The sequence below is a fragment of the Dasypus novemcinctus genome, chromosome 25, assembly GCF_030445035.2.
Source record: "Dasypus novemcinctus isolate mDasNov1 chromosome 25, mDasNov1.1.hap2, whole genome shotgun sequence".
NCBI classification, from domain to species: Eukaryota; Metazoa; Chordata; class Mammalia; order Cingulata; family Dasypodidae; genus Dasypus; species Dasypus novemcinctus.
The window spans coordinates 51046329-51059694 of record NC_080697.1 but is presented as its reverse complement, the minus strand read 5'-3'; the positions used below and the strand labels follow the sequence as shown (position 1 = coordinate 51059694).

The window sequence follows — 13366 nt, the reverse complement described above, 5'->3', positions numbered from 1 at the left end:
GACGGAGAGGTGAGAATGGTCAATCACCACACCAGGGAACCGAGAATATCTATAGCTGTAAGCAGGAGAATGCATCCATCAGTTGTGTGAGATCTAAGCCCCCTCTCAATTTAGAGGTGAAGTAGACATCGCCATCCTAGGGTCCACAGGATGGAGGAATATAATCTGGATTGGAGTGGATTTGCTGGTATTCTACTATAGAACTGTTGTGACTCTAGCAATGGAAGAAATTGTATCACTGATGTGGAGACAGTGGCCTCAGGAGTTACTGAGGGCAGGGAGAAGGAGGAAGAGGTGTGATATGGGGCATTTTTGGGACTTGGAGTTGTCCTGAATGATATTGTAGGGACAAATGCAGGACATTGTATGTTCTGCCATAACCCACTGGATGGACTGGGGGAGAGTGTGAACTACCATGTAAACTGTGTTCCATGTGCTGTGGCAGTGCTCCAGGGTGTATTCACCAAATGCAATGAATGTGCCACAATGATGAAAGGGGATGTTGATGTGGAAGGAGCAGGGTAGAGGTGGGGGCCGGGGGGGGGGGTATATGGGAACCTCTTGTTTTTTAATGTAACATTTTGTGCGATCTATTTATCTTTCTTAAAAAAAGGCAATAAAAACATATTGTTGAAAAAAAAAAGAAAGCTAAAGGATATCAGAAAAACAATGTATGAGGAATATGAAAATCTAAGTAAAGAAATAGACATTTTAAGAAAAACCAAAGAGAACTACTGGAGTTTTAAACCGCAACAACTTCAATGCAAAACTCCCAGGAAAGTTTCAAGAGCAGATCGTAGCTGGCAGAAGAAAGAATCGGTGAATATAAAGATAAGACACTTGAAATGAGTCAGAAAGAAAAAAGAAATATTACAAGTGAAAATAGCCTAAGGCAGCTATCAAATACCATGAAGCACACCAATATATACATTATGGGAGTCCCAGAGGAAAAAGAAAGAGAGAAAGAGCAGAAGGAATAGTCAAAGAAATTACAGAGAACTTCCCAATCTTAGCAAAAGATGTAAATATGAATATGCACAATCAAGAAAGTCAGAAAATGCCAAAGAGCATAAACATGAAGAAAATAAAAACTGTGGTGAGATACAATTTCACAGCCATTAGAATGGCTGCTATTAAAAAATAGAAAATAACAAGTGTTGGAGAGGATGCAGAGAAATAGGAACACAGATTTATTGCTAGTGGCAATGTAAAATGGCGTAGCCGCTTTGGAAAAAACTGGCAATTCCTCAGGAAGTATAGAACTAGCATATGTCCCAGCACTTTCACTTCCAGGTATGTACCCATAGGAATTGAAAGTAGGAGCTCTAATAGACATTTGAACACCAATGTTCACAGCAGCATTATTCACAATTGCCAAAAGGTGGAAGCAACCCAAGTATCCCTCAACTGATGAATGGATAAATAAAATGTGGCATATACGTACAATGGAATATTATCCAACTATGAAAAGGAGTGAAGTCCCAATACATTTGACAAGTTGGATGAACTTTGAAGACATCATGTTGAGTGAAATAAGCCAGGCACAAAGGAACAAATATTGTATGATCTCACTGATTTGAAACAGGTAGATTAAGCAAATTCATAGAGTCAGAATTTAGAATATAGATTACTGGGGGACTGGGTGGGGATAGGGAATAGAAAGTTGAGGCTTAAAATTTACAAGGTTCCCATTTTGAATGGTGGAAATACTTTTTGGTAATGGATGGTGGCGATGATAGCACAACATTGTTAAGGCAGCTAACATCATTGAAATATATATACCTGAATATGATTAAAAGGGCATCAGAATAATTTTTTAAAAATCCATGGAACTACACTACACAGTGAATCCTAAGTTAAACCATGATCTTTAATAGTACAATTATAAAAATGTGCTAACATTAATTGTAACAAATGTTCCACACCTATGCGAGTTGTATTTGGTGGGATGGTGTATAGGAATCCTGTATTTTATGTATGATTGTTCTGTAAACCCACATCCTCTCTAAAAAAGAAAAAAAAAGAAAACAAAATAGATGCTCAGAAATTTTTGTCCAATTTGTCTACACATGGAGTACAACCTAATTATGCCTTGGATATATTGGGTGTATCAGAAAGAATAATGTCTGCCTGCTCCCTAAGACTTTTCAACTTAATTTAACATTTTTTTTAAGCATGTACTATATTCCACATTGTGTGGTAGATATTATAAATACAGAAGGGGATAAAATAATTCATCCTTAAATAGATAACAGTCCCAGGGACCAAGGGGGCAATTAACTAGTTTAGCTTGCAGAATTCCACCCACTGCTGCTAAGACATTAATAAAGTTGACCTGTAATATATTCTTGCTGAATGAAAGATTGTATGAATTCAAAATAGTGGACTTTTAATTATTAAAAGCATTTTTGTATATCTATTCCTTTCCCTCTAACTCATTACAAACAGTAGGAGGAGAGAAATTAAATATGCATCATTTATTAATAATTTTCATTGTTTTAGATAATTTTTAAGTCCATTGCATATCTTTAGGTCCATTGCAGTCCATGGAAATATTTTCATCTCTTTTTACGTTTTCTGCCTTTCTAGTAAAATAGCAAAGTATGAAAGTAGTTCATGTTAATGGTTCTGAATTCAAATAAATCTGATGAAAGGAATGCCATTCAATTGTCATTTGTCAAATGTCATTCAAGTGGCAGGCAGATCAAAAATCATCAAATCATCTCTACGGTTCCCACCTGCTCAAATTTTCTGTTATTTTATATATTGCTTTGTTTTGTTTTATTTATGGGCCAAGGGATACAATCTAATATATGAGATTAATATGCATATTATTTTACTAAAACAGAAAAAGCATTATTTCAAAAATGTTTTATCATAAAGATGATAAAATGAGAAATTTTTAGAAAAATGGCCTAAATCTCAAAAACTTGAAGTTAACAAAAGTAGCTGCTCTATTAAACTTTCTGAGGATTTTAAACATGTTCTTTACTTATTGAGTTCCTTGAATAATTTCACAGAATTTATAGGATGTTGTATCTCATGTAAGTGCACAGCAATGTGTGCGTTTTTCCTTAATTCTCAGTCACATTGTTAAATGTCTCCTCGGAAAGGTCATAGAATTGCTGTCATCCCTTGTATTTTTATGGAGTGCCAGAGCAACACCGTGCAGAATTTCTGAACTGAACTCTGAGTAAATCTGTGCCAAAGTGAGACTAAATTAGGTGTAGATTTCTACAAAGTGGTTCAACCAGTCTACCTCTACCCTGAAGTAGCCTCTTTCTTCACAGATACAACCTTTAAAAGGAAAAGGCTCTGTGTAAGGCGGCACAGTTTGTGAAAAATCAGAAAGTTCAGGCCCAGGAAACTAGCTATAAATTCCTTTTACTACACGAATACACAACCTTTGCAAACAGCGAGAGGAAAATAAAAGATGGTATTCTTTTTATTAAAAGAAATATCTTTCTGGAAGAAATAAATTGTTGGCTGCAGATGTCATAGAAGTGAATGAAAATGAACATTGTCACTCTCAAGAATCAGAGGATGCCGTACTGCCCTAGAGGCCCATGTTTTTATATAGGAGCATCCTCCAAATCTTCCTCTCCTAAATTCCAAAATATTTGTCAATACAGGTAAAATTGCCAACAGTTCAATGAGAAAAAACGGGGTATACTAGCCTGCAAAATTTTAAGATGACTCACTAAATATTTCCATTTGTCATCTAACAATTTTGGTATTACATGCAAACATGAGGATTTTTTTTCCTTATTATGTATGGTTTTGTAAAATTGGGTGTTTACATTCAGAAATATCTAGTGTATTCCCATACGTTAGTACAAGCACGGACAAGAAGAAAAGCAAGGAAACATGGTAAATGAGGGTTCTATTATGGTCAGAGAGGAATTTAAAAAGATAACAAACAAAAGTCAGTAAGAACCATTAGGTATACGATCACAATTACATGTTCATGAAAACTTAAATATAATTTTAAAAACTTTTTAAATGAAAAGAACTAATGTAAACACATATAAGAACCAATTACCTGCTTGTGGTTTTATTTATTATGATTCTTTCTCGGGCCTTATGGTAAGCAATTGCCATAGTATTTATTACTGAATGCTGGACAATTAGGGAGAAGGTGGAGATAGAGTAGCTAACAACATGAAGGTGGCTTGACAGGAAAGATGTTGGAGCTGGAAGCTTCCTAAAGTTGCCATTATGCAGCCTACTTGAAGTATGCGTTCTATGGTACAGAAGAGGACAGATCAGAAAGAATTATCCCTACTGTGATTAGAAAACACCCTTCTCATGGTAACATTTGTCCTCTGATTTTGTTTTAATTTAAAAATCATATTTTCATTTATCAAAGGTATGGTGGGTTCATTATAGCAAATTTTGCAAATGATAACTAAAGGAGAAAGGATTTATAAAACATCTTCCAAATAGTAGCAAATATACTTTTTTAAAAAGGGGGAATTCTCAAGCACTTACTCTCTTCTAACCATTGTCGTGTAACCATGTGCCATGGAGAGTTGATGAGAAAATTGTGGCCTCATTAGCTGAAATCCAGGACATCATGGAGGCGAGTTACTTGCCTTCAAGCCTGACCTGCAACTCCTAAGCAAGACCCTTCACATTGACTGCTTATTCTTTTGCCAGCAAAAATATGATAGAAAAATATATTCAACGCCTGGAACCAGTAGAGTGAGGAGATGATTAAGGATTAATTATTTCTAGCTTTGCCGTATAGCTCAGTTCAGTGCTATTAAGGCAAAAAATACTTGCAAGAGGTTGCAAAGTCAGAATTTTAACATCATTGTGTAGATTATTCTTATGTGCCCTTTCTTTTTTTACTCCTCCATATAATTTTCCTCCAAAAATAGTCTATTTGGTAAGCAATCAATGGGGAAAAATATTAATATCTGCCCAAGTCTTCGAGGGAGTTGTTTGAGTTGAGAAAACATGGTCTCTGGAGTCTAACAGATGTGTATGACAAGCCCATTCCTCCTCATGCTCGCTACAGGGTCTGAGACTTAATGCCTGACTTCACTGGGAGCATGTTAGTTTTCTTGTATGAATAGGCAAGGAAATAGCACCTACCTACTAGGTGTCTGTGAGTTCTTTTTTTTTTTTAAGATTTATTTTTTATTTCTTTCTCTCCCCTTCCCCGCCCCACCCCCAGTTGTCTGCTCTCTCTGTCTATTCACTGTGTATTCTTCTGTGACCGCTCATCTTCTTATCAGTGATACTGGGAATCTGTGTCTTGTTTTGTTGCGTCATCTTGCTGCATCAGCTCTGTGTGTGTATGGCGCCACTCCTGGGCAGGCTGCACTTTTTTCACACTAGGCAGCACTCCTTACAGGGCACACTCCTTGGGCGTGGGGCTCTCCTACGGGGGGGATACCCCTGCGTGGCACGGCACTCCTTGCACGCATCAGCACTGTGCATGGGCCATCTCATGGCACTGTCCAGAAGGCCCTGGGTTTGAACCCTGGACCTCCCATGTGGTAGGCGGGTGCTCTACCCATTGAGCCAAATCTACTTCCTTGTGAGTTCTAAGTAAGCTAATGTGTATGAAATATTTCACAAAGTGCCTGGCACATGGCAAGGTAATCCCAGTTTTTTCCCCTTTTCTCCTCTGGAATTTAACATATTTCTATTTGATCACCTCCAAATATCCTGACCATAGCCAAAACATATTTCTTTCATCTTTCTTTACCAATTACTGAGAAAGTTTGAAAATATATATTTGAATAATAGTCATAAATTGACTTCATTTTATTCTGTGTGACCAGCAAGCCTGTTTCTTTTTTTTAATTTTCCCTCCCCCCTTGTAGCTTGCTTGTTGTCTGCTCTCTGTATCCATTTGCTGTATGCTCTTCTGTATGTGTTTTTTGATGTTTTTTTTTTGCTTGTCTCCCTTTTTTGTTGCATCACCTTGCTGAGTCGGCTCTCCGCAGCGTCTGCCGGCTGGGCGGCATTCGGCAGTGTGCGGGTGAGCCTGCCTTCATAAGGAGGCCACAGGACACGAACCCAGGGCCTCCCATATGGTAGATGGGAGCCCAACTGATTGAGCCACAGCTGCTTCCCCCTGTTCCTTTTTATCTTACATTTTTCAGTAAATGAATCCATTTAAGAAATGTTTATTGTGGGCAATGCACTGAATATTGTATCATTATTTTCATCTTTGTCTTCTAATGTTTCTGTAATTCCTTCTATTGAGAAATAAAAGTATACTATGCAGAGCTATAATCAACTACTAGAATTTAGTTTAAATTCTAGTAAACTAATTCCTACCCAGCCTACCCCCAAAGAATAATTTAAATTGCCTAAACTTACATTATGAAGAATTTTTCTGTTGGTGGCCAGATTGTAATGAGCCATGAAGAGAAAATGAAAAGAAAAAAAAAACAGAAAGAATCAAGTAAACACACCAAAAAAGCACAGTTTTAGGCAAAAATTAAATAAAAATAAAATAAATCCACACAGATCTGGAAACAGTGTTTTCTTTTTTTCTGTCTTAAAGCACAGCAAATACACAAAGTGAAGTTCAGCAGGCATCAGGGTCAATCATAGCATCCTTTTGCTGTTTTCAGCAGACTATATCAAGAGTGCCAGATGCATTTCCCATATTGGCTTTGACAGCTATCACTGGGAGAAAGCAATCTCTTACCGTCTAGTCGTGATTTCTGACTTAGCCCTTAGGGTGATGGGCAATCAGACAATTCCAAGTCCACCATGGATGCCATTCAATTCAGAATTTTTATTAGAACAGTTCCCTTTAAACCTTTCCAGTTCTACTACATTGAAGATTTCTTAAGAAAAAAATTGTCAGAACAAAGCTATGAAGGATAATATTTATGTATTTGCCAAGTTAGTGTGTGATATCATGACTTTGACTATAACATTTTAATAAATATGGAAACAGTATAGCATAACAATTCCACATTCCAGTTCCATGCATCAATTATACATGGAAGATGCTACTGTATTTCATGTGCTCCTGAACTAGGCAGAGGCTATTGACATAGGCATGATGGGTGCACATCATCCTTTTTGAAAATTGGATAGTTTTAAAAATGTCATATTCCCAATCTATCTATAGAATTAACAAGTTTCTATTCTCCATGCACTATTCCATATGTAAATTGGGAACACTCAATTTCGTGTAGCTTAAAGGTCAACGGACATCTTAAAACAATGGTCTCCTTGAGAATATTTGAGGCTTATGTCTAGGTATCTGAAAGGTTCATACATGATTTAGTTTCCCAGCTGTTCAAAGAAATGCTATGCAATGGGTTGCCTTAAACAATGGGAATTTATTGGCTCACAGTTTTGTGTCTAGGAGAAGTCCGAAATCGAGATGTCATTGCGGCAATGCTCTCTGCCAGAACACGGTGGTGCTCTGGGACTGGGTGCTGGAGATCCTTGGTCCTTGGCTTTTCTTTCCAAAGCAATGCACAGGGTTGCCTCTTCTCCTTTCTCTTCCTGGTCCCACTGACTTCTTCCCCAGGCTCTCTCTTTCTCTGTAGCCTTACCTGTTGGGCCTTCAGTAATGGGATTAGGACCCATCCTAATTAATTTGGCCACCCCTCAACTGAAATAACCTCATCAGAAGGTCCTTTTCACAAGGATTCACACCCCCAGGAATGGATTAACTTTAAGAACATGTTTTTCTGGGTTACAGAGCTTCAAGGCACCGCAACAGAGTTAACTGTTAACTTAAAATTCAAACTTAAAGAATGTATACTTAAAAGATAATCTCAACGTATTTTTAAAGATGGGTATGAAAACCTCTTTTCATGGTGAAGTATATTCTAAGGTGCCAGGTTAAATATGTTTATAATTGTGTGTAAGTTTAAAAATACAGAACAAATCTAAAATCTATTGCAATATAAACAATTGAATAGTTTATCATCTTTATCACCATAATTGTGTTTTAATTGGATATTGGACTTGTTAGGATGTTCAACTTCTTAGTCCAAATCAACCACTAAGCATCTCTGAGATTAGGACTACTGCCAATCACTTCCTCCCTGGTCTTCCACTGAGCAATAATGAAGTAAATATATTGAATCATTAATCTCAACTGGATACATTTTTTTTTCTGAATTAAACATTCCCTCCATCATCCCGTCCTCCACTCTACTGCATGTTTCCTTCTCTTCCTATCACTTCGCTTTAATAATCTGTCATAGTGAGAGAATGATGGTGAAAGAAGTGCGTCATACCTTTCAGGAGTCTTTGATTTAGACATAGCAGAGATATGAAAACATGACCTCTCGGTACACCTCCAAATACAAGGGAAAGTAGTTGCTTTTCTATTCTCAAAATATGACTCATAGCCATTTGAAAATATACATGTACTTTTTCAAGATTTTTTTTCCTTTGTAATTATTAGTAATCTATTTGCTCAAAAATCAGGAGTTATCAATTCATGTTCACTTTGATGTACCTCTGCTAATTTACTACCTGTTTTCCAAATTTCACATAAAAGTTTAGCGCAGAGTATTCAGAATTTAATGTCTAATTTTGACAATTTCTATTTTCTTTCCATTTTAAAGTAAGAATGGTACTGAAATTAAAGATAAATAAATGTCATCCAAATGGTTTACCTTTCAAAACAGCAATGAATTTGGCCCAAGGCATATCTTATACAGAAGTGAGCTGGTAGACAAGACAATGGGATGCATCGTTATACTCTAAAGACAAAACAAAACAAAAATCACCACAATTTAGGTGCAGGAAATTGTGTTGATCTCTTAGATTTGAAGTGCTTTGGATTCTATTTTGCATTTTCAATTTCTCACCAAATTTTGGGAATACAAGTTAAAATTTGATGCTTCTGCTGTAATCATCTCAGAAACCCTTAAGGTAAAATCTTTTTGACTTTTTCTTTATCATTAATTAATATATTTTAATGAATGAATAAATAAAGAAAAAATATACAAGTCGAATCTTTTTTTTTTCTTATCAGAATTATATTGTTTTTAATGTAAGAATTTATTACAAGCAGGCTGGAATCAAATAAATAATAAGTCTACAAAGTTATAAGAATTTTACTGCCCATAAAACCTCAACCCAGAACTCAAAAGTCCATGATATTAGTTACTATGCTAAACGCTTGCAGTTTTTATGCTGTTGTTGCCATTTACCCTATAGCCAAACAATGTAGAAGAAATAAGAGTGGTAAAATTTCTAGATTTGAACAGCTGGAGAAGGAGACTGGGATTGAAACTGGTTGATTTTCCCTGTAGTTAGATTTTCATGAAAATAACAGTATTGCTTTGGGTTCTGAATGGTAACGAAGATGTAGGACAGATATTGCTTTCAGTATATGATATGGGAATTAGGGAGAGTGGAGAAAACCAGGGCAGGTTAATGAGATGATATGAATGGCAAGGCAATAAAGCTGGTTTCCGTGGAGCAGCAATCAGAGTTTTGGTACTTTGCTAAATCCTATGGTTTGAAGCATTCCAAAGGAAAATTCACAGTAACAGAAGTTGAAGATAAAGTAAAACAACTCAATCAACTAGCAATCATGTCTCAAAAATATTTTAATATGTTTCATTAATCAGGTTGTCTAAACACTTACCGAAAGAGAATAGGTCAATAACTGGATGAAAAACAACAGAGATCAAGCTCAAAATTTAGAAAATAATAGTTTAAGTGCAAGTTGGAGGAGATAGTATATTTTTATCTGTATTTATATGTTAACTTGTTTTTATTTAATTAAATCTTCTCTGCACCTGATTTCTCTCAGAGTAAGGAGTATATAAAAAAAAAAGAAAAAAAAAGGTTAATGGATAACCTATAAAACATTATTGAGACCTTAATTTTCCAGCAGTCTTCTAAAAGGATTTCATTTGCAATTCAGGTTTTAGAAGTATTTATGGATTTTTAGAAATATGTGCTACTAGACAGATAATCAGGAGTTCTAAGGTCCTCACACAGTTTCAATGTAACTATCTTTGTGACCTTGGGCATATTACTGATAATTATGTTAATTTCTTCCCTTACCTCCCATGAGTTCACAAATGTACCCACGGGATACATTTGGTGTAACCACCTGAACTTTTCCACAGTTTGCCAGGTATCCATAGTATGTCCAGTACTTTCTAGTGATAAACTTTAGTTGGATGTCAGGTTTTAATAGGAGTAAGATGTTAAGGTGCAGACCTTCACACTGAGCCTATTATCAATTTCTCACTGGTGCATCACCTTATGCTTAACATCATGTCATAAACCAAATTTTGAAAAGTATTTTTAGCAGTTTCTGACTTGGATTGACATGTATTCACACAATTAACTTCATTGGTCATTTCATATGCTACAGGATGGTTTAAGTAATTTAATGCATCATTATACTTTGTGCACTGGCAGCTGAAATATGTCAGACATTGAAGCTTCAACCCATGAGATCCCTAGATCTGAACAAAATAGGAGAAATAATACAGACTGAAAACCTGTTTTCAATACAAAACCTGTTTTGTATTGATTTGACATTAATTAACTCTTCTGACACATAACACACTCGCTCTCCATCATATGTCCAAACATCCATTTGTAACAAATGACTTGAAGTATTTCCTTGTCGTGTCCAAATAATCAAATTATTTCTGCCATAATTTTTCCCAGAGGATTCTCCTAATGGAGAGTCAGAAATAAATATGAAAGATTTTAAATAAATGTTGTTTCTGACTGCTTTTCAATGTAGAACTAAAAACATGCATTCTCAGATTGGAGTTATTTACTTATCTCTTCCAACTTAAGGATCAATTCAGATTTCCCAGTTGGAGGTCATAGAATCTTCATTGATGTCAAGCATTTTTTATTGCTTAACTCTTCTAATGGCAGTGAGCTAGGTGAACAAATGGGAGGATCCTGGGTCTCAGCATTTTGATATACTTTCCAGGTAATTCTAATGCAATCTAAAGTTTAAGAATGCCAGTGATTAGGGCATTAGTCTCTTCTATGTAACTCTTACCATGAGGATGAGGGACCTTTAAGGCTAATTCTGGTCCATCATATCAGAGACATTGGGGATGAAACTCTTATTCTATTCCTCATCATCCAGCCATAGCAGAGCTCAGAGAGCATTCCATTTCTCAGCCTGTGGAAGGAGAGGGATGCAGTTGGGTCTCATTGTCACTACAACAATAACTGCTTCTCTGTACAATACTCCCATTTTGTTTGTTTTTTTGTTTTATTTTGTTTTCACTTTCCACCCTGACCTCCTGAGCTCCAAACCCATACTGGCAATTGGTTCCTTTATTTCCATTTCTCACCATCAGTTAGTCTGTATTAAGGAGGCTGGACCAAAACAAAATGTTGAGGTTGGCACATACTGAGTCCTACAGAGCATTTGGTATCTATGGACACCCTGGGAGAGGGGTTCAGTAAATGTCGTATGCCTTCCACTCCTCTTTCCTAAATGGCTTTCTCTGCTGCGACTACAGAGTCTGATACCTTTGTTAGGACTGTCCCCCAAAACGAACGTAAGCACAAACAGGAATCTTAGAACTTTTCTTTAGCATTCAGGTCAAAGAGCCACCTTGCTGCTTGTTAAGATACAGCACAGGAGAGCTCTTTCTACCTCCTGGGCTTGGCCTACAATACCAAGTGCCAGAAATGGGCCTTTCCAGTTATTCTCTAGTTTACTCAAATAATTAACCTTTCACGTTTATTGGATTTTTCTCTTACTACACAATTCCTTCTGTTTCAGAGGTTTTGATTAAAATTCTATTGTGATTTCAATGCATAATAGAGCCATAAACTACCTGCCAGCACTCTATCTCTCTCTATATGTAGTAGACCCAATAAAACTAGAGACTTTCTTCTATAAACTCAGGGTTATTTTTAAAACTGAAGACTATTTCTCTGTACCACCCAAAAGGACTTTTGAAACCAACCATTTCAAACCCTATACCTTCCTCCTTGCTACTGAAAAGACATCAAATGCATAGTTTGGGTAAGGGATTTGTCTTCTGCCTTTGGGACCCACAACATGCAGTGGCTGCCTGGGAATTAGTGCTACAACCTTTTTCTGAGTCAGAAATATCTGGAGAGAGTGCAGCCTCCAGAGCAGCGGTTTTATTCACTGCTGCACTGGGTCAACCGTGAGATAACCAGGGGCTCTATCTTTTTCCTCTGCACCTGGAAAAGCACATTGCTAATACCCTCACAGATACCAATAGGTTCTCGGGCTAATAGAGTGCCATTAGATTAACCAGAGCATGTCCTGCAAGTCACAGCAGACCGTCTCACTGTGCGACTATTTGCAAAGAGGCTTGCTTGGTTTACGTTTCTATTAAGTTTCGGCAGAACAATTGTCATTATTATTTGCATTAGACACATGACAGAAATTACACATGTCGAAGCATTAATGCTTGTCGGGCAGAGAAGAAAAAGCAATTGATTACTGTGACACATAATGTCCTATAATATTACACTTGGGTTAAAATAAACTGAACAAACTTCATCCAGTTCTGTTTTACCATTTTTATAACAGGAAAATTTAACCCAGAAAAAAATTATTAACCAAGAAAATTATGTTCAGACTAGATTGAAGAAACAAATTATCAGGAACTAGTTAAAGGAAATTAGCCACATGTTGTTGCAATTTCTTTGGTTATCAATATATTTATAAACTTGACATTTTTTGAAGTATAATGGCCCAAAGCATTAAGTAGAATTAGTTAAAAAACTCAGCTAATAATATTTTATTTTTATGTACTTTCTAACATGGTGAGTAATTCAGTTTTTTTCTAATACGTTTTGTTTATAATTTATAGATGTATTTAAGTGATGTATAAAATGTTTTTATTTTCTAGTGGTGAACTGTTCAGATCCAGGCTTTGTGGAAAATGCCATTCGTCATGGGCAACAGAATTTCCCTGAGAGTTTTGAGTATGGAATCAGTGTCATGTATCACTGCAAGAAGGGATTTTACTTACTGGGCTCTTCAGCCTTAACCTGTATGGCAAACGGTTTGTGGGATCGTTCTTTACCCAAGTGTTTGGGTAAGTGTGGATTATTTTGTATTCTTGTGCCATTGCAAACAAAAAAATATTTTTTCATGTATTGAAAAAGTTTTGTTTTTTTTTAATTCTCTCTGCCCCTTCCCTCACAAATTGTACTAATTTCCTAGGATATCTTTAGATATATTGGTCCAAAACCAAGAAATTCAACTCATCGTTGAAGGGAAGAAGAGGGGGTGGGGAAACACTGGAGTGCTTTTATATCTGGCCCCAACGACAAGGGGATCTAGGTTGTTGGGCACCACTTGGACTCATTCTTACTTTTGTCTCCACTTATTACTGCTTGTCTGTCAGCTTTAAAACAGCAGATGGGCTTCCTAATTGTT

At 36.4% G+C, this 13366-nt stretch overlaps 1 protein-coding gene across 1 annotated transcript in view; it reads left to right on the top strand.

The window, feature by feature from the left end:
• Nucleotides 1-13366, top strand: part of CSMD1 (CUB and Sushi multiple domains 1) — a 2093507-nt gene that overhangs the window by 2033804 nt on the left and 46337 nt on the right. The window contains exon 55 of the mRNA XM_058288018.2: nt 12834-13022. Within this exon, the coding sequence (XP_058144001.1) occupies nt 12834-13022 (189 nt within the window). The remainder of the gene's footprint in view (nt 1-12833; nt 13023-13366) is intronic.